At 37.4% G+C, this 22,808-nt stretch overlaps 1 protein-coding gene across 7 annotated transcripts in view; it reads right to left on the reverse strand.

Annotated features, from left to right (window-relative positions):
• Positions 1 to 22,808, reverse strand: part of LOC106956203 (protein diaphanous homolog 3-like) — a 170,846-nt gene that overhangs the window by 52,553 nt on the left and 95,485 nt on the right. For 5 of the 7 annotated variants that reach the window (XM_015046878.1, XM_015046884.1, XM_015046880.1 and 2 more), the window contains 3 exons: positions 19,280 to 19,415; positions 5,535 to 5,630; positions 5,038 to 5,100 (listed from right to left, as the gene is read on the reverse strand). In XM_015046878.1, coding sequence (XP_014902364.1) covers positions 5,038 to 5,100; positions 5,535 to 5,630; positions 19,280 to 19,415 — 295 coding nt within the window. The remainder of the gene's footprint in view (positions 1 to 5,037; positions 5,101 to 5,534; positions 5,631 to 19,279; positions 19,416 to 22,808) is intronic. The other 2 variants (XM_015046883.1, XM_015046882.1) reach the window with 1 other exon arrangement.

A 22,808-nucleotide genomic window follows, 5' to 3' on the forward strand; every position in this document is an offset into this window, starting at 1 on the left:
AAAAAAAATTTTTTTTTTTATTTTGGCTTGTTTTGTAAATAAAATAAAATGTGGAAAAAAAAAAAAAAAAAAAAAAAAAAAAAACATGTTTTCCTACTCTCATTTTTATGTGTAATAACACATCAACAAGCAACATATACTTCATATAATTTAATAATAAAAAACCCCAATAAGTTTTAAGGACATGATTCACAAATAGGGATAATCTTGAAATTCCTTTCATTTTGATTAGATTCAAAACTAATTTCTGTATCAAACAACTTGCAGCACATTTCCCCCCATTCTTATGCATCATAGTCCTTTCAGCTCTGTATCACATTTAAATCCCGTCAGAAGATGGACTGCCTTAGGCAAACAACACTACAGAATATACAACTTGATCACCAGGAAAGTCAGGGGGCCACAGCATTATTTAAGATGCTGGAAAATTCATCATGAGTTTTGTAGATGTCGGGCTCCACACACATGCAACACTGTTGCAAAATTTACAAAACTGCTACTTGAATATGGCAGCAATGACACAAAAGGAGAATTACTCAATCTCACGCAACACTATGCGAACGCTCTGTCTGCACCGATAAAAGAATCGCTGATCTTAAGATTCCAAAATGTCTGAAACTTGAACATGAATTGATGGTTTGACCTATACTGTCTGGCTAGGTCAGCCAAAATAGCCAACAACTTTAGGACACTTACACATCATTTAAATTATACATTTAATTTTGTAAAAATTAATAAATAACTAAATAACTAACTAAATAAATAAATAAATAAATTTAAAAAGATAAAAAACAAACAAACAAAAAAAACCTTAAAAAGATACAAAAAATAAATAAAAAAACAAAAACAAAACAAAGGCAGTGAGATTGTGCAAAAATAATGCACCTCATCATGAAATAATTAAAAATCTAATTCCAGGACACTTATCCCAGAACACCAAACCATTCAAACTGGAAGCACATCAAAAGTGACACATACTTCAAAGATGCTACAGAACTTAATGTTCTACAAATCCCCACTCATTTGCTTACGATTATAACAGTGGAGCATCCATTATGCCGTACACTCACATAGCCAACAAGGTGAAAAACAGAGCTTTTTTAAAAACAAACCCAAACAAACAAATAAAAAAACGCATACATTAAAATCAGAATTAGAAGGTCAGGCATCACAGGAAGCCAGAAATCAGTTTTGATCACAAAAAGGCTGATCGTGCATCTACTTTAACCACGGCTTAAATAGCTATTTTCTATGAATATATGCAAAAGTTAAAACATTTATGTGAGAAAGTGAACACTGATAACAGAAGTTGCTTGGCAATAATCTGTCACTGTAATGAAAAGCGCACATGCAGCATGTGATGTGTGAATGATATATTGTGACTAAATGCAGATAAATCAGCAGCTTCTCCAGTTACACTTTTGAAACCATGATGTCTTGCATCAATTGAAATAGATCAATGTAGGAGAGAGTCTCTGCTCCTCCTTTTTTTTTTTTTTGTTTCGAGCTCACTGAAACGATTTAATAACCCCGCTCCTTTTCTGCTTATGTCATGTCTGGGGGAAAGTAGCAAGGCAAGGGAGCCGATGAAGTGAAGACGAGGCAAAGTCAAAAAGTAAAGACTAGACTTGGGAACTTTGGAGGAAAGCTATCTTATGTAATAGACAATGATATGGAGAGACAAGGATGTGAAAGAAGAATGAAAAAGCGCAAACACATTCTTCAGGATACAGTTAGCCCACAGTGGATTCCACATATCACAGTCTATAAGAGGCCAAATCAAATAGGAAAGAATCTAACGGCATTCCTCTGGAGCTTCGGCATCTCACTTCTAGTGTTTCACATGTGAAAGAAGAGAACACACAGAGCTGCAAAGAAACAAATTCCTTTTACTTAATTCTACTTTTTATGACTTTCAGTTCAACTTCACATTCCTTCCAGATTCATCCTAATAATGTTCTGCAGCACATCTCCTTAAAAAGACTGCAGGCTGAGTCTAAAATTACTCTTATTCCTTTTTCAAGTATTATTTGCATCTGCACCAAAGCCATTTAGTCCTCCATCAAATACAAACCTGAGAAAAAAAAAAAAGGTGACGTTGTATATGACATAAATTCAGTAAAAAGGGTTATAAAAGTTGACTCTGCAGACATATTGTGAGGAAAAAAAAAATGACAAAAACTAAAGGTTTGCTTTTATGCTAAAGATCTTAATGCTTTCAGCTGCAAGTAGGGAAAAATAACTTGTCTATTTGGTGACAGGATTTGCGGCCTTTGTGAAGTGACCTTTACATCAATTTCAAGCTCTAGTTCAGAGTCAGACCACATACAATAATTGTTAGGTCAGGTGTCACTAAAGACATTTAAGGTAATTGCTCTTAAGCAAAGAAGTGTACCTGACCTTACTCATCATAAAAGATCAGTCTAGGGCAAAATTATTACAGCCAGCACATGTTCTTAGCGGTCCTCTGACTTCCTCTGTTTAAAGAGTCGTGGAAGCTCTTCCTCTCTGTCAAACACAACAGTGGGGGGGGGAGTGTAGTTGTTTGATTCCCTCCCACATGTACACGCTTTCATGCAGCTTGGGAAACAGAAAGGTTGTGACAGGATATTCCAGGTGGGAACTGAAGAGATGTTTTCAAAAGGAGACAGTTAAAAACCGTCGCCTTCTTTATAGATTCAATAAAGGATCTTACACCTGTGTGGCAAACCACCATCGATCCATCATTCTGTGGAGCCCGATCCAATTTAGAGAGCTCAGGAGCCGCAGAGCCCCACAGCCTTATCCTAAACCAGGCCACAGCCAGCCCAAAGCCTGCTTACCTTCATCCCCTAAAGTCAGCAGGTGTGTCCGTGCGCCTTTATGGCCGTTTGTGTTTGTATATGTGTGCTTACGGAGACAGCAAGCCCAGCCAAAAACACCTTTGCTGCTGGCTCAAGTCAAAGTGAGCTGAGCTGCTGTAAGGGTGGGTCTGGCGACGAGACAAGAGAAAAGAAAGAGGCTGAGAGAGAAACTGAGGAACAGAAGACAAGCCAGGCCAGAGATTACAATAACTTATTTAAAAAAAACAACAATAAATTATTTTAATGTTGTAAAGAGTGGCCTTTTGTAATCCTTGAGTTACTTAACCAAATCTTCCCCTCCATTCATGGCCATATCTTCTGATTTAGATGTTCACTCCTTAATTCTCCTCCCTGCTTCCCTGGAGTGCAGCAAAAGCCAAAACTCTTTTATTAAAGGGTATTTAAAACATCTAGGCTGGGTGGTATGAAAGTGAAAAAAAACCTGCGCCTCTGACTAAACGTCATGACTTCCCAAATAAACAAAGAGGGTCATACGGCTTTCACTCACTCCGGTGGCTAAACCCAGGGCAATTAAGGCCTGAATCTCTGTAGGAGTAGAGGAGAGAGAAAGGAAACGGGGTGAGGGAGGGGGTCCGTGGAGCAGCAGCGGAGAGGCTCCATACCAATAACAGGCAATTATGTATGGGTAGGGCCATTGCCTGGCCATGAGAGTATAGAAGAAGACAGCAGGGATATGGGATGGTAGGGAAATGAGGAGGAGTGTTATTTAGGAGGCAGATGGCAGAGAGGGGGAAATTAAGATGAATGGGCACTGAGAGGGCTGAGCTGGTGCTGGGGCTGGGCAGAGAAAAGTAATTAGCTGTGGTTGCTTTGGGAGGCTGGCAGTGAGTATGATGCCTGCAGTGACAAGCAAAAGCCTTGAGCTTTAGACAACAAGGATGTGTCTGAAGCTGCCAGCAGGGGGCAGTTGGGTCAGCAACCTTTTAGTACCTTCTTACCTTGCCACCACACCATGGGGTCTTCTCACAGCATGGACTCTGAACAGGGGCTCCGTTTGTAGTAGGCACTGTATTTTTTACTCTAATCTCCTCTTAATAAAACATATTTCTAGCTCGTTCCCTGTTATAGTCCCTCTCTCACTTGCGCACACACATCCTCGCAAGACCAAGTCCAGTCTGTTTCGCCCACACAACTGCACAATCTCACCCTTAAAATCTGGCCTTCTGCATCTTCCTCACACCATCTCTACTGTTACAGCTCCATCTATCCGTCACTTTCCTCCCACCCCACATATATCCTTCCCCTGTGTCCCTTTCCAATCTAATTTCAGATATACTCTAGCAGAACAACAGAGCAACACCCTTTATCACACCCATCAATGATGTGGGCGGATTGTGCGCAAATAATTTTATTCATTCGTGCTTACGCCAAGCCCACTGGGATTCCAATTACAACTAATAAGATGTAACAAGAGTAACAAGATCATTCTTTAAATACCTTAGTGGATGATCCCTTTAGAAAAGAAGTCTGAAAAAACACATGAAACAATATCTGTTCACAACTATGATTATTATACAGGGATTTCATGGAAAGTAATTATATATACATCCAAATAAAGATGGACGCTCATACACTCACTTAGAAATGAAGCCTCTAAATATGAGAGTATGATTTTAGCTATGCTTTCTCTCCTGAATAGTTTCCACCTAATTTATGTCACAATCTTTCTTCGGTTTTGAAAACAAAGCTGTACAGAAGTCAGCACGCACACACACACACACACACACACACACACACACACACACACACAAAAAAAAGAAATTCAAGACAAAAAAATATTCAATTTAAATAATGCCAAAGATTAAATGTGCATTCAAAGACCAAACACAATTTACTCAAAGCACCACGTTCAAGAGAAAGTTCAGAGCAGCCCACACACAACTCTCATTGCCACCACTCTCTCTCTCAGTTTGCAAGCTCCACCAACTCACTCAGGCCGATTTTCTTTCAAATGCTCGAAAGATGTACGCAAGGTAAAAGGAAAAAAAAAAAAAAAAAGAAAGACGTGAAGCACAAGATAAGCAGGGCATATCTACAGCAGGACAAATTTGCAATGTGACACGTGCAAAACTTGCTTAAATGCAGATTCGCAATGGCAGATGAAGAAAGCTGAGAATGCTCAGAGCTTTGAAAGTGTTCTTTTCACAATTTTTTTAATTTTTTTTTTTTTTACCATAGTTAACGGGTCTGAGAACCTGGCGGAAGGAGCTGGGGCTGACCGTCTGCTGGTAGTTATCTGTAGGGAGGGCAGTGGACAAATAATGGACTAAGCATACAGCATAGCACAACAGTTGATTTATTTTTATTTTTTTGCAACAAACCCGGTGGTAAAAGACACATTCTACAGCTCAACATTAGAATGTTTGCTCACAAGAAAAGCAACGTCTCAGGGTTCATCTATATAATCTCTCTAAAAAGAAACAATCAAGAAGAAATACAAGTTTTTACATGAACTATTAAGTCTATCTGGAATGTAACTGAAAATGAGAGTCCAACTATGAAACTATCAGGATGCATTCATTGTGGTTTTCCACCAAAAATGAACAGGAAAAAGGACAGAAAAAAAAGACCTTTATAACCACTGATTTTCTAACATCCGTCCTGAATTAGAAGAGGAGTATTAGATTTAATGGTCTGTATTTGGGGATAAATGTGAGATATAAGACTTACCTCTGGGTCTTGGCGCTCTCTTCCTACGCTCTCTGAATGCAGCTCCAGACTGCAGGGCTTCCAGCAAACTATCCATCACACCTGTCTCATCATTCTCTGAAAAAGACAAAGGAGGAAGAGAATGTTAAAAAGAAGAGATATTCTAACACAACATCATACAGCATAGCACAACAGTTTATTTTTGTAGTAAGTGTAGCTATGCCGAGTGCAACAACATAGTGGAAGACTACCAACAAGTAAAGAAAAAAAAAAAAAACCGTGCTAAAGTTTTAATTCTAGGTTTTCTACATGATGCAATCCAAGAAAGGTGTACAGGCCCTCGGCAATGAACCGAGTAAAGCCACAAGAAAAAGAGAACGCCAAAACGTCAGCACATATTCACTTTTTTGTTTATTTATTTACTTAAAAGTACTGGTGTATGCACTGAATTTAAACAATGTGTCTGTGTGAATGTGTGGGTTCTCTCTAGGTACTTCAACTCCCCACCACCACATTGCTTAGGTTAATTGACCACCTTCATAATTGCCACACACTAAACTAGTGGTTCTCAAATCCAGGCCTCGAGGGCCACTGCCGTGCAACATTTAGATGTCTTCCTGGTCTAACAAACCTGAATCAAATGGCTGGATTACCACCTCAGTACGCAGTGAGTCCTGCTGTGTCATCATGTAAAGCACTTTGAATTGCCCTGTTGTTGGAATGTGCTATACAAATAAACTAGACTTGATTCTTTGTGCTGCCAAATGGTGGACTGGCAACCAGATCAGGGTGTAACCATTAATTGTCATAAATAAATTGTAAGCTTTCATTATTAACCCAAGTGATTCCAGTTTAGTAAATCAGGTCATGGGTTATTTTTTGGTAACCTCATCTTTAAACATCAAACAGCTTAAAATGAAACCTAACTCTGTTATGATAAATAAACCCAGCCTTGGATTGGTCCATATGTGACCCAGTAATAGGTAAGCAAAATAAGCCAAGCATGTTCTTTTTTCAGCCAGTAGCTTTTTAATGTGTATGGAAGAACTGATTGTCCAGAGTGTACCCTGCCTCTCGCCTGAAACGTTCACTGGAGATAGGCACCAGCACCCCTCCTGACCCCACTAGGGACAAGGGGGGACAGAAAATGGATGGATGGCTGGCTGGATGGCTGGATGGAGTCAGTAATTCACCAAGAGCATACTGGTGTTTGAGCACAGCTTAGGAGCAGGACATATGAGGACGGCAGAGAACGAGAAGCTCCATGTAATAACATCAATAAGCGGAGATATAAGTAGTTGTTTGCTGCTGCTGCTTCAGGGTTTAAAGAATCACATATTGGAAAATTGTTTAAAACCTAATTTACAGTCAGTCAGTCTGAATCAGAACAGATGGCTTTGGCATTGAAAATAAGAAATGTTAGTTGTTGATCAAAGTTGCTGTAGAGCGCTAAATGTTATGAGAACAGTACAGACTGCAGACACACATAATGAAGACTAAAGTATGACTGCAACAAATCTGCAAATGACTCAACTGGTTGAATAAAACATAATTTCTCGAGCCAAAATCGCTTGAGTCAATTTTCTTTTCCATAACACAACTGCATACTGTTCTGCTGCCCTTTTTTGGCTTCATGGGAAAGGTCACATGTTTCTCAGGGACGGTTATTGTGGTTGCACAACATGCTTCTGTTCAAGGTAACTGTCATACAGAGAAGGAGAAAAGGAACATAAAAGCAGATGGAAATTGTGTCTAATATAAAGAAAAAGCAAACATCCTCGGTAAACAAAATATCCAAGAGATTTGAGCCTCCCATTCTGAAAACAGCAGTCGCTGGGTCTGAGACAATACTCTACATCGAACCCTGTGGAGCTAAACTGAAAACAACTCAAATGGTACTGAACTATACTCATCTGCAGTAGAGTAGGGTGACCGGATGTCCCTGATTTCCGGGGACAGTCCCCATTTTAGATTAAAGCTGTCCTCGATTTTAGCCCTCAATAAATGAGAAAAAAAAAAAAAAAGAGGAAAAAGTTGTGTTTAAACTGCCATTATCGTAGCCGGGAGTTGAAAGCACCAGGGAGCATGCTGTGTGCAACAGAAGCTGTTTCAACACACAGCAGAATAGAAGAAAAGCAGAGAGCGTTGCCTTTAAAAAAAGACGACAAGACAACAAGGTAGAAGAGCAGAGCTGCTGACCACCGAAGGGGGTCTGGTGTGTGTGAATCGACTTATTTTGTTTGGACTGGACTGATCCTTGCCATCATAATGCTTTGGTTCATGACAAAAAAAATAAAAGAAAAACAAAACAAACGGCTAAACCAACAAACATGACAACAAAGGATAAGAAGAGCACAGGGAGCATGAGTCGGAGAGAAGGACAAATCGTAACAAGATGATTAAAACAAACTCATACCAAGGTAAGATGTTTTGGAGTTAAATGGTGGTCTTTAGTTTATATTTTCAGAACTAGATATGAGTTCGGACACATGAAAGTTCTTCACAAAAAATGAAGGAGTCAGTGACAGGGAAGCCAAGAACTGCACAGAAAAGCACAGAACAATCTGTGACATGTTTACGATGTGATGAAGGGAGTTGAGTAGTAAATTAACAGTCAGTGGCCAAACAGAGCTGTACAGTCAATTAGATGTTATGTGGGGTTCAAGTTGAGCAGCCTGGTGGCCTGATGGCTCTCCCATACTTCACCCAAATCTGGATAGAAACTCTTACTGAGTTTTTTTTTATATCTTAAGAGTTTTACTATACTATTATTTGTGGTCTTTAAGTTTTATGAATAATCTTTTCTGCTCTTATTCTATTCACACGTTCATGGCTACCAAGCCAGATCGCCACATCTGAAGGCTGTTCAGACAGGAGAATCAGAACCAGATATGAGGTCATGTTAGCCGACGTCCTGATCAGAGTTCACTCAACCCCCACTAGAACTACACATTATATTGCAAATGCTTTGTCAGCATTTGTATACATATACACACGCATCTATTTATTCAATAATTAAGTAGTAAAAAGGCTTTTTGAATTGAAAATGTTGCTTCTGATTAAATTGTACCTAACAGCAGGTACAAATGCCCAAGGCAAGGTAGGCTGGGACATGCAAGTGTGCAAATAGATTTGAGTGGGCACAGTTGTGATGAAGACCTAGTCAGAATGTCACACGTGTTGAACAAAGCTGGTGTGTATCTGTTCATGTAATTAGTACAGGAATTATTCAACGGAGTACCTCAGTATTAAAATATTTGATAGTTTCAGCTGTTTACTAAGGCCTTCCATCAAAATGAATTAGATCTGTTAAGAACAAAGCAACATCAAGAGTGTTTCCTCTATACATGAATAAAATGACTCCAAATTAAACATACATTTGAGACTTATGGTGTTTACTTCGATATAGGGTAACAGGTTTGCTCAAGGCTGATGAGGGCAGAACTGGAGTGAGTTATTGACCTCTGAGATGCCTACAAGCTTCTCCCCTGACTCCTTTAAATCTTTTATGAGACGTAAGCTATCACCACCAAAGTCTAAATGTACAATGTAGCCTCCAAACTGAAAGTTTTGTCTTGTGTCGTGCACAAAGCAGACCTACAAAACCTGTCAATCACCAACGTGCACAGTCCCTTGACATCAACACTCCTTTATACTTAAGATTCTGTATTGAGGGCAGAATGTCCCCTTGGTACTAGGAGGTGGTTATACTAAATCCCAACACAGAGTTGTGAAAACACCAGCACAAATTTATAATGACCCACTTCCTTGTCTGCTTGGTCCTCTGTGCACATTTTTGTGTTTTTCATTTGTAGCCCTCACACTCCTCCCTTTTGCTGGTACGTGCCTAGTTCTTCATCATTACACTGAGTAGAGAGGCAGCTACAATTCCTGAGCAAACCAAACACTCGTCGACGTTCAAATTTGTCTCCACTGCTGCTGCAATTTATCACAGGCACTGAGCTTTAAAATTTGCCACAAGACACACACACACATGCGAAAAAAAATACAGACAGCATGCACAGAAAGCAAAAAAAAAAAAAAGAGCAGATCAATCTATCGCAACCTGCAGTGAGCACCTTCTTGTGCAGAGCTCCGTTTGACTCCAGTTTTCAAGAACATGAAACGTTTTGTGTGCCTCTGGAGGCGAGGAAAAACGAAGCCCTCGCAGATCTCCTGCCTTAGGAATATATGCTAGTAAAAACAGTCCAATTTTACACTCGACTCAGAAGGAATTCACACCGGCTGCGACACAAAACTCCCTCACAGAACACAGACAAAAGGTAAAGACCAAAAGAACACATATTTATATGCTCAATGCCACATTTTCACTAACTGAAAGATCACAGGCGTGTCACATTGGTAGTAATGGTGGAGGGACACATGGCAGCAGAGTATTAGTCAAGCTAGCTGCTGTGAAATGGCTTTGAAACAGCCCTTCAGTCTGTGAAAGGACGTGATGTTGAGAACTCAGACAAAAAAAAGAGGCCAGAGAGAAGGACATCAGCAAAAAGAGATATTCAAACCATTACAGCTAAGCTACTGATTGGTGCTTTGATGTGAATAACTCTTTTTTTTCTTTTTTCTTTTTGGAGTTGATATGGAGGCTGTCATAATTTGATATCAATTTAGATAGAGACATGCTTTAAGCATGGCAAAAAAGACAACCTTCTAACTGTTACAGATGTATGAATGGTGTTTACCTCATGTTCACAACTTTGTTTTTGCAAACCAATAGCAGGCTCCAACACCTAAGCAAATAAATGCCCAGGGTGTAAAGGCAAACTCAATTAAAAAAAAAAAAAAAAGCATTGGGATACAGTATATACAGATTAATGTGCTAGTGTAAGTGTAGATGGGCAGGGGCCAGATCTACCGAAAAAATAGGTTTACTTAAAAATAATGATACAAAAAGGGAGCAAAATCAAGATGAAGCTGGACCTTCACCTCAGGGGGAGAAGGAGCTGCAGCTACCCTCCTGTCTGAAGTGAAACTTCAATCACCATCTATTTAATCAGGGCCAGTTCAGGGCGGAGTTTTTCTATTGTCTGGACAAAGAGTCTGTGTGTCGCTGTCTACTTTCTATTCAGTCCAGGACTAATGTCTCCAGCCACTTCACTCAACAGCACGTGGCACTTATCATCAGGACAATGACCGAGTTGTAACCACCAGCGTGTAACTGAGGTGGGCCGGACAAGAAAAGTGGGGTGGGGGAGAAGAAGAAAAAAAAAAAACAAAAAACGGTGTTAACAGGGCTGAGACGGCAAAGTTGTGGAGAGAGAAAATAACATGTCTGAGTACAATGAAGGCAGACACACTACTGTGGTCTTTCTGAGACACTTGGAAGACAAATGGTACAAAAAGACAGTCGGTCTTTCTTCTACTTTAGTGAATACCTTTTATTGGACTTAACTGATATATTGCCAACAAGCAGCAAGTCATTTTTTATGAAGACAGGGACGAACTCAACAGCACCTGAACTTTGCATCTGATCACTATCACCACAGTAATAAGAAAATGTCCTTATGCATTTTTGTTAGACCTTTCTCAAAAAAAAAGAAAAAAAAGGAAGAAATAAATTGAAAACATCTAATTATTCAGAGTTGAAATCCCATTTATTAAACTGAGGCAAAAATGTTTCAGCCCTCAACTAAACTCAAAACTCAACTCCTGATAACTGCTGTTGATGTATTTGTCAGTGATTTTAGGTAAGCTGCACCAACAGAGTTGTCGAGCTGTTTTGGTTGAATCTTGCGCTGCCATGATTTTTAAATCGCTGCCTTACGTTTCCATGTGTGACTTGCATAGCTGCATTTTACGTTGTTCACATTATTTTAAAATTTACATTTTCATTTGGTTTATTCATTTAGATTTTATTATCAATGTGCTACAAATACATTAAAACAATACGTCACATAATAAAAGACTGGGACAGCACTATGAAGGAAAAACAAAAACAAGCCAACACACACACAAAAAGGTCCTTGCCGACTGAACTTGTATCTAAATTTAATTAAACTTCAAGGGTTCTTCAGAACACAATCTGCTTGTAAATCTATACTCTTGGTTAGAAATGAAATAAGACATTTTCACCAAATAATGGCTTGAAACTTTGACCGTGTAAAGTTTTATTAACTAATAATTTAGGATATTCCCAAACAGTCCAATGATGCAATGGTGTTCATATGAAAGAGGCTGTATTGTCTGCCACATCATTTGATCATCTCTTTACACTGTGTGGGAGTGAGCCCCACATAGAACACACTTTTAAATCATACCACTTTTAAAGCAAAGCGGAAATTTTTCAAGGCAGGACAAACTTTTCTGTCTGCAACACAACTAACTGGGACAGTACTGACATATTTAATGGGCAAAACTGTCAACAGGTCATATCAAAACACTGCACATTTACAGGAGGAGCAGAACAGTTTGTTGACGAATGAAGCTCCTTCTCATCGCAAATATCTTCCACATTCAGAAATAGAAATGCTGAAGCTACATAAGTATTTTAGGCGACGAGCTGTTAGAACATTATTGTAGATTAAATGATGAAGCACCTGTCTTGCGCCAACTCCTGTCGGTAAAATAAAATTAAAAAGCTGACCCCAGGCCAAATAATATTAATGTAGTCTATCCAATACTGATGAAATGTACTCTATTATTTTCATCCATTTTATATTTATTTCATTTATCTATTTATTTATTTTTTGTACTTTTGTGGTGTATTAGACTGCATTGGCATCAGAAAACACCCAAGCTTAAAAGAACCGGTTTGATAATGGGGTAAAAAAGAGCCATGCTGGAAAATGTGGCATTTCTAATTTAGTCAGACTAAATGAAAATGACTTGTGAAATGTAAATGAGAAGAAATCGTTCAATTGTTTAAAATCTGTAAATGTCTTCGAAAGCTGGATAAGCCTCAAACATTTCTCACACATTTCGAAGGAAAACAAAACAAGTGGCTTTGCAGTGTTTGACTAAAGTATTTGGATTTTGTTTAACTGGAAGATTTAGTCAGTTTTGTATTTATTAACATGGCTTGTTACTAGACGGGTTACTTTTTGAGAGAAAAACGGACGTAAGTACATTCTGGATTAAAATGAAGAAAGACATTTAATAAATCTCATCTGTTGACAGACTCTTGTTATCTTGTTCTTTTCTTAATTTCAAAGCTGCCATTTAATACCTTGTCAGCTTTTTTTTTTTTTTTTTTTCCATTTCACACATGAATGCATGAGCCTCTCTACCTTACGCTTCCGAAAGCATCACAGATGCCGCTTCTTGAATGGACCTTTCCTTTCGCTCATTTTTCTCATGCTCCTCGAATATTTTTAGCATCCTTGCATGCATTGTTGCATGTCGTGCTGTTCTTCTATTTGACATCTTAATAGTTCATCGCTTGTAGCCATGTAGAGAATGTTAAATAAAGCTCTGATGTGTAATTTGTCGCTCCACAAACAGTTCTGCTCCTGGCCTACCCTGGGAGTTAATGCAACAGATTTGTCATACACAAGCCAGGCACAGCTTGAGGAGGAGGAAAAAACACCTATTCAATCTGAATTTCAATCTCCATAGGGCTCTATGCAAATGCACACAAGCTGACGCTCCCTCTCTCTCAAGTTGCCTGAACACACTGATGGCAAATCCAGGCGGCACATTATAGTGTATGTAGAAGCTCAGGCTGGCAGGTAAAAGGTGTTGGAAAATGAGAATGAAGCGGGAATGGTCTTACATTTCAAGAATGCATAAGCAGGCAAAAGTAAAACCAAAATAAATGCAGATACTTGTCGCAGGTAAGGAAGCAAAAATCCATTTTGATCATTACCTCCTGAAACCCCTCCCCTTTCCCTTCTTGTCTCTCATTGCTGTGCCCTTCAGCATAATGTGGATACAGAGCCTCTCGGAGGCTTTTTAGGGAATTGATGGATAATCAGATGATTACATAGAAAATCTCCATTGAGGACAATCCTTCCCGACAAACAAAGAGAAAGCTCTTTAGTTAATAAATAGGCTGAGAGACAGACAGAGGGAGTGTGTTTGAGAGGGACTAAGTAAATCCTGTCCTAGGCTGACAGTGAAGAGCCAACTCTCAATCACAAATTTAGTTCATCCAATCTGCCCTTGTATGCATATGTATCTGTACATATGTGCACATGGAACACATTCAGAACCAGATATTTGCATTGTATAAAAAAACAACCGTTCATTTCCTGTTTAGCGCCAAATCAGAATCACATTTTGTATGTTTTATGTCAGTTATGGTTTTAAAAAAATTATCTTCCATGCCAGGACAATGAGCAAAAATAATATTTTAGAGAATTTCTTCACATTTAGTTTACATACACTAAAACAGGGAAAGGTCATATGATAATGTCGTAAGCTTCTAATTAACCTTCATGTTAAATGGAGACAGCTGTGGGGTTTATTTTTAGGCAACACTTATGCCACACTTCTCCTTTTATCATTGAAAATTCAAGAAAATCAGCCAATACATCAGGAAAAGAGCTGTGGAACACAAAAAGGTCTGGCTTCTCCCTCAATAGAGTTTCTCAGTGTCTGAAGTTGTCCTGTTTGTCTGTTCAAACAGTACAAATACCAGCCTAGACGAACATGTTTTGGTGTGAAATATGCAAATCAACCTCAGGACAACAGCAAAAGACCTTATGAGGATGGTACTTAAAGCTGGTGAGTGTGTCTTCATCTACGTGACTAATGATTACACTGCTTCAATCAGGTACAATGGGCCAAATTTCCACCAAACTATTGTGAGAAGCTTGTGGAGGGATACAAAATGTCTGACTCAAGTCATATAGAAGAAACTTCTGTCAAATACTAACAACATATCTGTTGTGGCCATTTATGCAAAATTTTGTGAATTGTAATTTCTAACAATTTAGTTTTCTTCTTTGGGCAGTTAAATATATATTTAAGTTAGTTTAGAACCGAAATCTGCAATTAATTTTTGTAATTGTTTAGTTTTCTTTGGTAATTATTAGACCCTCCCATTGATTTGGTGGAGGTACATTATTTGGCAAATGTCCGGTGTGATGACGTGAGGTTTTTGTAAAATGATCCATTTTTTACTACCATTTGAACTTGAAATGTCAGATTAAGCTAGCTTTTGTTTTCAACTCAATTGTAAAATATTTTTAGTAATTATTTTGTCGATATTTTTACAAGAATTAAAGCACATGTATTTTTTTCAATCAATCAAGTCGGAAGTGCGTGCAAAAATCAAACCACCTGTTGCCACCCACGGCCTCTGTTGGAAATGTTTGGTTTTGGAATCTAGACGGCCGCAACATCTGTAATCTTCTGAAACATCTTTAATAACTTTGCTTCTCATACTAACATTTACAATATGTGAATATCTGATATTTTTTTAACTGATTTGAAACAGTCAGTTATGTAAAAATGTTATAAAAGTTATAAAATCTTACTTTTGACACTGCCAATAAAGAATAAATTCCCTTGTGGTTTGGTTTATTTCATTGGTTTACAGTGCTGAAATCAGATTATTATTGTAGTTGACAGTAAACTAACTAACATAACAAAGACGTTATTTGATGAGGAAAATTTGTGATGGTAAATACAATTACAAAATGCTGACTTTAACAGCCTAATTTTACACCGGGTATTTCCAGAACGAAGCAGTGTATCTAACTATGGTTCACCAAAACTGTTGTTAAGACACGGCTTGAAAAGCTTGGTATATCATCATTTTTTCAGGGTAATTTGGATTCTGGTCTTGAGATCAAAGGCAGGTTTCTTTGGGCATTTGGTTGCAACTTCATAGATTTCAAATAGCTTACAAAATCATCAGAGAATTTTTCAACATATAACCAGTATAAATAATAAATGTTTGTTACATCTGCCTTCACTGAATGCATTTTGATTGGATGCTTCAAGCAACATTATCTAATCAAAAGTTCTCATCGCTGCTCCGTCAAAAAACAGTCAAATCTGAGTGATTTGAGGTCGACTCAAGTCATGCAACATTTATATGTGAAAATGTAACCAAAAAAAACAACAAAAAAACCCCCACTGAAAATCTTGGATACCCATTATTTCATATGCCTTAAATGTTAAAGTGCATAATTAACCTCAAAGGCAATACCTCAAGCTGACAACTTGAAAGCTCTAATAATCAGTCAGTGGAAATCAAAGTATAGTTTATACTCAATCCATAGTGGCCGACGGGAGCAAGAGTTTTGAGTTCTTTCCATTTGACAGGATTTTGGAATTGATTATCCACACAATGCATGCTGACTTGAGTCTTATACATGGACAAACACAATCTGGCTGAACAAATAATACACAAATAATGTATTTGGCTATTGTTTTCTTTTATAAGAAAACTTTTCACTCACAAAAGAGGCAGAGAAACAGGTGACATACTGAGTTTAGTAATTCATAGAGGCGCATATTTCAGAAACAACCTTCAGAAGCACTTTTCTATAGCTGCTTTTGGGATTTTCACAACAATAAAGAGGACTTATGGACCATTCTTTCCTTAAAGCCGTTTCTTTTTACTTGTATTTCTGGGACGCCTTGATAATGTCAAATAGCCCACCTAAGGTTATGCCATAGCAACTCAGTTGGATGAAGGTCAGGATTCTGACTAAGGCACTTGAAAACAGGGTCTTTTCTTTCTAATCATTTTGTTGATCCCTTACGTGTGTGCTTTATATTGGGGTCTTTTTACGTCAAATATGCTGCATTTTGCTTAAGGTCAGAGAAAGGTTTATAAAATTTCAATAAAATTTATTCCAAAAACTGAAGGTAACTGTGTTCTTAAATATGAAAAACCATCAAAGCCTTGAGTCAAGACAAAGAACTAACATCACCATGTTAGACATGGAAAATGTACAGTTATTGTATACCAATTTATTCTTCAATTCATTTAATTATAAAAGAAGATGTTTGTTTTAATTGTGCACATTAAAAAACAACAGAATGTCAAACCAAAATTTGAAAATAAAAATAAATAAATAAATAAAATAACATGCAACCTCTGGAGGTTTATAATAGCTTTTATCATAGTCCATCATCAAATTACATGCAAAGAAATAATATAACATACTCAATTCTAATAATCAACCAAATAGAGTACGTCATTCTAAGAATGTAATAATCCAAAGTTAGATATAAATGTGCATACACTTCCATAATAAAAAATACATCCTGTTGTAAACGAAAAACAAAAGAAAGAAAACTGTACCAGTGATAACCAAGTTTTACACAAAAATACTTTTCTTAAGTCTATAACTGATCGACAGCAGCTTATTTTTTTTTTAAAGACATATCCAAATAATATTAAATTGTCTTGCTGAATTAATTTAACTGCAAAACAGTAAATGTATCCTAACACATGCATAAAAAATCTTTGTGTCTGTTTATCCTGTGTATCTGCTTAAGCTAGCTTCTCCAAAATATTGTTGACTTACTGAAAAAAATGAGGCAGTAATTATTAAAACTTTTCATTTCCAGATTAAAGAAAAGTTGCAATTATACAATTACGATACGGCAAATCAAAAGGTTTGACGGAAATGCAGAAGTTGGTGCTAATAAAGTTTGTGCTTCGCTTATATAAGGTAAGAAATTAACATAAAAATCAAGAGATACTGACTAAATGACTGCCATAAGACTTGAGCAGTACAATAAAATGCTAATTTGAAGTTCAACTGTGACATAAAAGCCAATTGTAGTGGAGCTTCAGTCAATCTGTGCCGAATGGCAGTTGATACAGGATGTCCAAATGAAACAGAAACAAGGCAGATGTTTATTTTTATGTTGTAGCCAAGATGTGGCATGGTTTGACTGGACAGTATGGCCACAACAGTACTCTGACCTGTTCACTAACTTCCACGGGAGTGCTAAATTGACTGGCATAGGATATTTTCAACCTTAAATACTCGTTCAGGCCTCTCTGCCTGATACAACTGGTCTGCCAGCCTTGGATTTGGCATCAAACTAGCTTCTGGCTTTCCAAAGCAAAACAGGGCAAAAAACAACTAGCAGGTAGACGCAAATTCTCAGCCAAAAGCTAGAGAAAATCTTCCAGAGAGAAAGGTGGGGTGTTCAGTAAGTTCATCGTTCTGCAGTTTTGTGTTATAATAGTGAAATGTAAAATCAAGATTATCATAAAGCAAGTGTAATTTCACCACATGCCAAAGTTTTTTTTTTTTTTTCCTCCCCTTTTGGTTACGTTATTGCCATTTTGCTGCATTTTGAATCAGACCTCTTTACTAGGGGAAAACAACATTCTATTGGTCAATAAAATGCCTTTACAAAAATATTAACATCAATTGTAATTTTAGCAACATTACAGCACCAATACCTTTTTGAAGACTGAAGCCCAACTTTCACCAGCAGATATTTGATGCCCTGAAATAGTATTTGTTCTCCTACATATTTACACAAAAGAGCTGTTTGAATGATTTTTATTTCAGGAAAAAGGCCATCAAAATCAAATTCACCCTGTGTGAAAAAGTAATTGGTGGCAACAACAGCCATGAAGTGCCTGCAATCACTGGCAAAAACTTTTACATTGCGGTGGAGAAATTCTGACCTACTTTTCTTTGCATAATTGTTTTAAACCACTGCACTTGATAAGCTACCAATCATGATTTGTTGGATTTTTTTTTTTTGTGTGTTTGTTTTTGTTGCTTTGTGTTTTTTTTCCCTACAGCTGTTACTCTTTTCTTAGCAAAGCTTCCAGCCTCTATTAAGATTTATCTGAAACAGATCTGACAAATCTATACATGTGGATAATTTAACAAAGCTTTCCATCAGACTGTATTTTATTTCTTTTAGACCCAATAACCTGCAATGTGTGAATTTTCTTAAGATGGATGAACTTCTCTGATCTTTTAATCTTTAATGTTGGCCCGACGTTGGATTTTTGGCTTATAAATGCACTATTAAACAGAATCAGCTGTTTTTAGTGTGTTGTCATGCTTCAGCATCTGTGCATGTTGTTGTTCAGATGTTGTTTAGGGTTGTCACATATATCCTAGTTCACACAATAATTTGTTTGTGAAGCTACACAAATTATTGTGTTGCTTCACAATAATTTCTTCAAAAGATCTTATTTTATTTAATCATAAACAAAATTATAAACCCAGTACCACACTAGAGGATCCTTGAAACATGACTGTATAACGGACAGCGACAGACTGACCGCGCCTAACATCTAAAAATGTGTTCTCATTATGTCTTGTAAATACACTTGGAAAAAATTATTAGATCAGAATTTTGTTATTTGAAAGATGCGGACAGTGTGATTTACACTCAAATTTCTTCCTTTTAATGTGTAATCCCACCTTATGAACCGTTTATAACTCAGAAGATGAAGTACGCTTTCCACCAACTGGAAGGTCAGTGGTTTGACCTTCACTGTATAAAATGTGTGAATGGGTTAATCTGGCATGTACCAGCCTGCACAGTGCTTCGGCTTGCCCTAACGACACAAGTAGCAAAAATGTCTACGTACAATTATGTGCAATCAATCAAATTACACACACATTTATTTTCTACAGATGCGGCTTTTTGTTCTTCAGAAGACAAACAGTGCATTGTGAGAAAACAGATGTCTCCTGTAATCCATTAAAATGAGACATGTTTGTTTGTTTGATAAATGAGAGTCATTGTATTTGAATGATCTCTAACACCATTTGTAACAAGATTGATTTGGCACACAGCTCTCTGTAAAGGCCTTATCTTTGCGAGGAGTTGACAGGCAAAGTAAATTGAACAGTCTTTACCTGCATTGACTTCCAGTAACCTCCTCTTCTTCTGCTGTCTCTCCTGCTTTTCACGCTCAGCCTTCTCCTTTGCGGCCCGTGCTCTCCTCTGCTTCTCCTCCAACTCCCTCTGCCTATAGTTCTCCTTCAGTGCTTGCTGTAAAGGAAGGGGGGAAAAAAAGTGATGAAAAGATGGAGAAAGAGAAAACATGACAGACTGCTAAGTTGGGTTAATTACAGTAGTGTAGGCCCCGTCAAAGGCAAAGGCAGCTGTCAAACCGCACAGACGTCTTTATCAGGCACTATTAAAGTCAGATGACGCTTCTGAGGTGAACTGTCACTGTGGTCTTGGCAGACATAAAATGGCTTCACAACAGAGGCTCCAGACGCCAGAGCGTCATAGGACTGCTGGAATAATAATCCTGCATTTTGCCTCTGGCTCCTTTTATAGACGAAACAACCGATCATGTTGCGCAAAGGAATCCCACAGCTGCATTTCTACATTGTTGTCTCCAACCCTTATTTTTAGGGGCAACAACATCCTTCCTGGTACTCACTTATAGGCTAATGGTTTAAAATAAATTGCTGAACAAATTGTTGTTCCTACCTTTAGAGATTAACAACATGTTCATCCTCACCTGGTTGCTAATGTGGGAACTTGTAATTGCAATGCTGATAAAGTGAGAGGTAACTTTCAAAAGTGCAACTACAACTGTGCAGCAAATTTAAACACTTTATTCTGTTAAGGTTGTGTGAGTGTAAAACCCCTCTGACACTCCTGACTATTTTCTGTAACCAAAAAATTAGTGTCGACACTAAAAACACCTACAATGTTAGACAGTACTTCTATTCAATAAATACGTTGTTAAACAAATATTTAGTTGTATACATTTGCAGATGCATATATTAAACAAATTATTGTATCTTTAATTAATTATGAACATTTTCATAAATCTTACAATATAGATATCTCAATAACATGTAGAAATCATCGATCTATATATTTAGCTCTTTAGTTGTGAGTTTAATTAACTATTAACATACCTACAGTACATGAATAACATTAAGATTTTTATAGTTTAGTTTTACCTTAAACTATAATTCTAATTTGACAAATTATTCAAAGCACGTTTAGCCTTTGATAGAGCTAAATCTCAATTATATTGGAACAAAATGGTTTTGAATAAAAAAAAAAAAGAAAATACATAGTTGAAGGTTGAAGTCTGAATAGTATTTCCATAAATAAAAATATTTATGTAATAAGTATGCATTCAGCTGCTGGTAGCTGGAGGCCTTTGTGTGAGTGTAAAGTAAAATGACATTGCAAAAATAATGCAAGACATGGTACACGAGCACTTCTAAATCCAACCTGTCCAAGCAGAATGATACAGAAGATAAACGCCATACATCAAACCAAAGAGGAAACAGGCTCTGTAATCTCCATTGTTAAATTTCTACAATGTCAATAGCTCAATAATCCCCCAGCAAGAGATATACTGCATATGATTTAATAGAGTGGTGGCCATCCTGATCAATAGCCTGTCATTGAAAGCGAGGAGGTCTGGGTTTTCATCTAACATCCGACTCCTCCCCCTGAGTCGCCCCTCCTGCTGTAGTCACACAGACCATTGTGAGTGGCACGTCCAAAAAAGCATAATAATGACACTAAGACTACATAAAAGGATGTACAGTAAAAGAAAATACATAAACACAAGCTTTAACACTCTACTGTAATATACAGAAAAATTTAAGTGGCGCATTTAAAAAGGGATAGTTGTTTATTGATGCCAGCTGACAATCTACAAATACGTCTGGATCAAAGTGACCACTGTTAGAAATGGCAGTCAACTCGAATTCAAAAGCAGCTCAGTGTGATCAGTATAACATCAATAAGCCACTTGAAATGCAGAGAAATTGCAACCTGAACAAAACATATAAACCTTACAAATTACCACCCTTAACCTGTACTTCAAAACTGTGTTTTCTAAACCTGAGGTGAGTAAATCAGCTATTGCATAATGCATACTGTTAAATATCTACACAATATGGGCTCCTTTACATGTTAACTGTAGGTTTTTTTTTATCAGCAGATTGACCTAAAAGCACTGTGCTCCCTGTTCCTCTTGTAAAGCAGCAAGGTAAAATTTTAAAGATGAATATAGGTGCTCTCTGCCATTTATCATCAAGAGCACAGAAAAGAAAAAAAAAATACCACAGAGAATTGGAAACAACTTGGCAGAAAGCTGGAGCGTAGGTAAATAAAGAACTCTGTAAACTTTGGTGCAGAGCTATTCATCACTTTGTGGAACAGTCGAAAATTGGATTTTTTTTTTCTCCATCCAATTCCAAACTTGAAGATTCATAATAGTTTACGACAAAGTGTGTAATCAGGATTCTAAAATGTTCCCATCATTATACCTGACACTTTAAATAAGGTACAATGACATACAAGCTTCTATTAAACCACAAGTCATGCGGGAATGAGTCTTAATATCAGCATGCTACAAAGTCTGTGTTTAACTTAACTAACAGTAATGAGCATGGTTATCAGCATCACAAACATTACTGCTAATTAGATTTATTACGCCATTTTATTTAAAGCAACTTACAGCCAGGGAACACCGTCACATACTGATAAGAGTATCAGAGAAACTGAGGAGAATAATCTGACGGCACCACTGCAGGAAGCCAACATCTACCTGGAATGTGACCCGTCTATGGTTGAGGAGCAGATCTTTATTTGCAGGGTTTCCCCCATTGTTTTATAAGCCTGGCGGGCCACCAGGCTTTACTTGTGCCCCCACCAGGCTAAGCATTGCTTATTTATTTAAATCTTTTTTAAATGTTTGGATTTTTTAAAAGACTTTATAGTTGGTGTTCAGGTATTAATCTTCCAATCTTTCAATAACACATAAATATCAAGTGATATTTTCAAATTTTCTGTCAACTTTCAAAAATTTTTAACTCAAAAACATGACAGGCTGCTGGATGAATGACTGCCCCATCACCCAACCACTGGGCTTAGCAAGTTTTCTGGGGGAAACCTTGATTTGGTTTCAGTAAAAGAGTATGGTTGTGGCAGCATCATGCTAAGGGATATTATATAACTTGAGCTTCTGGCTAACCTGGTCAAGACACGACTATCTGACCCTCTGATTAGCTCTGCTTTATTCAAAATACTACCTTTCTAAACTGATAGGACCTAAAAGGGTTTATGAACAAGAACTGTGGAAATATGTCTATGTACAAAGCTAGTAATTCTAACAATTTTCCATAATGAGGTCAAGGAGTTTAGTAAATTTTAGAATTTAGATTTTAACCAAAGATGTTTACACACCTACAAAAATAAAATAAGTTACATTCTCAGTGCAGTTTGTAGAAGGGGTTTGAAAATGCAAATGACAGTCTCCAGTTTGAAAGGAAGGTATTACAGCTCAAAGGACATGAGGAAGATGAATGCCAAATTACTGTGATTGAAGCTATTCAGAGCTCTCTTTTAAACTATTTTTAAATGAAGGCCTTTGTGTCATAAATTTATCTCTGAAATGAT

Source organism: Poecilia latipinna, unplaced genomic scaffold, assembly GCF_001443285.1.
Source record: "Poecilia latipinna isolate Pla-1442-1.1 unplaced genomic scaffold, P_latipinna-1.0 Scaffold796, whole genome shotgun sequence".
Classification (NCBI taxonomy): domain Eukaryota; kingdom Metazoa; phylum Chordata; class Actinopteri; order Cyprinodontiformes; family Poeciliidae; genus Poecilia; species Poecilia latipinna.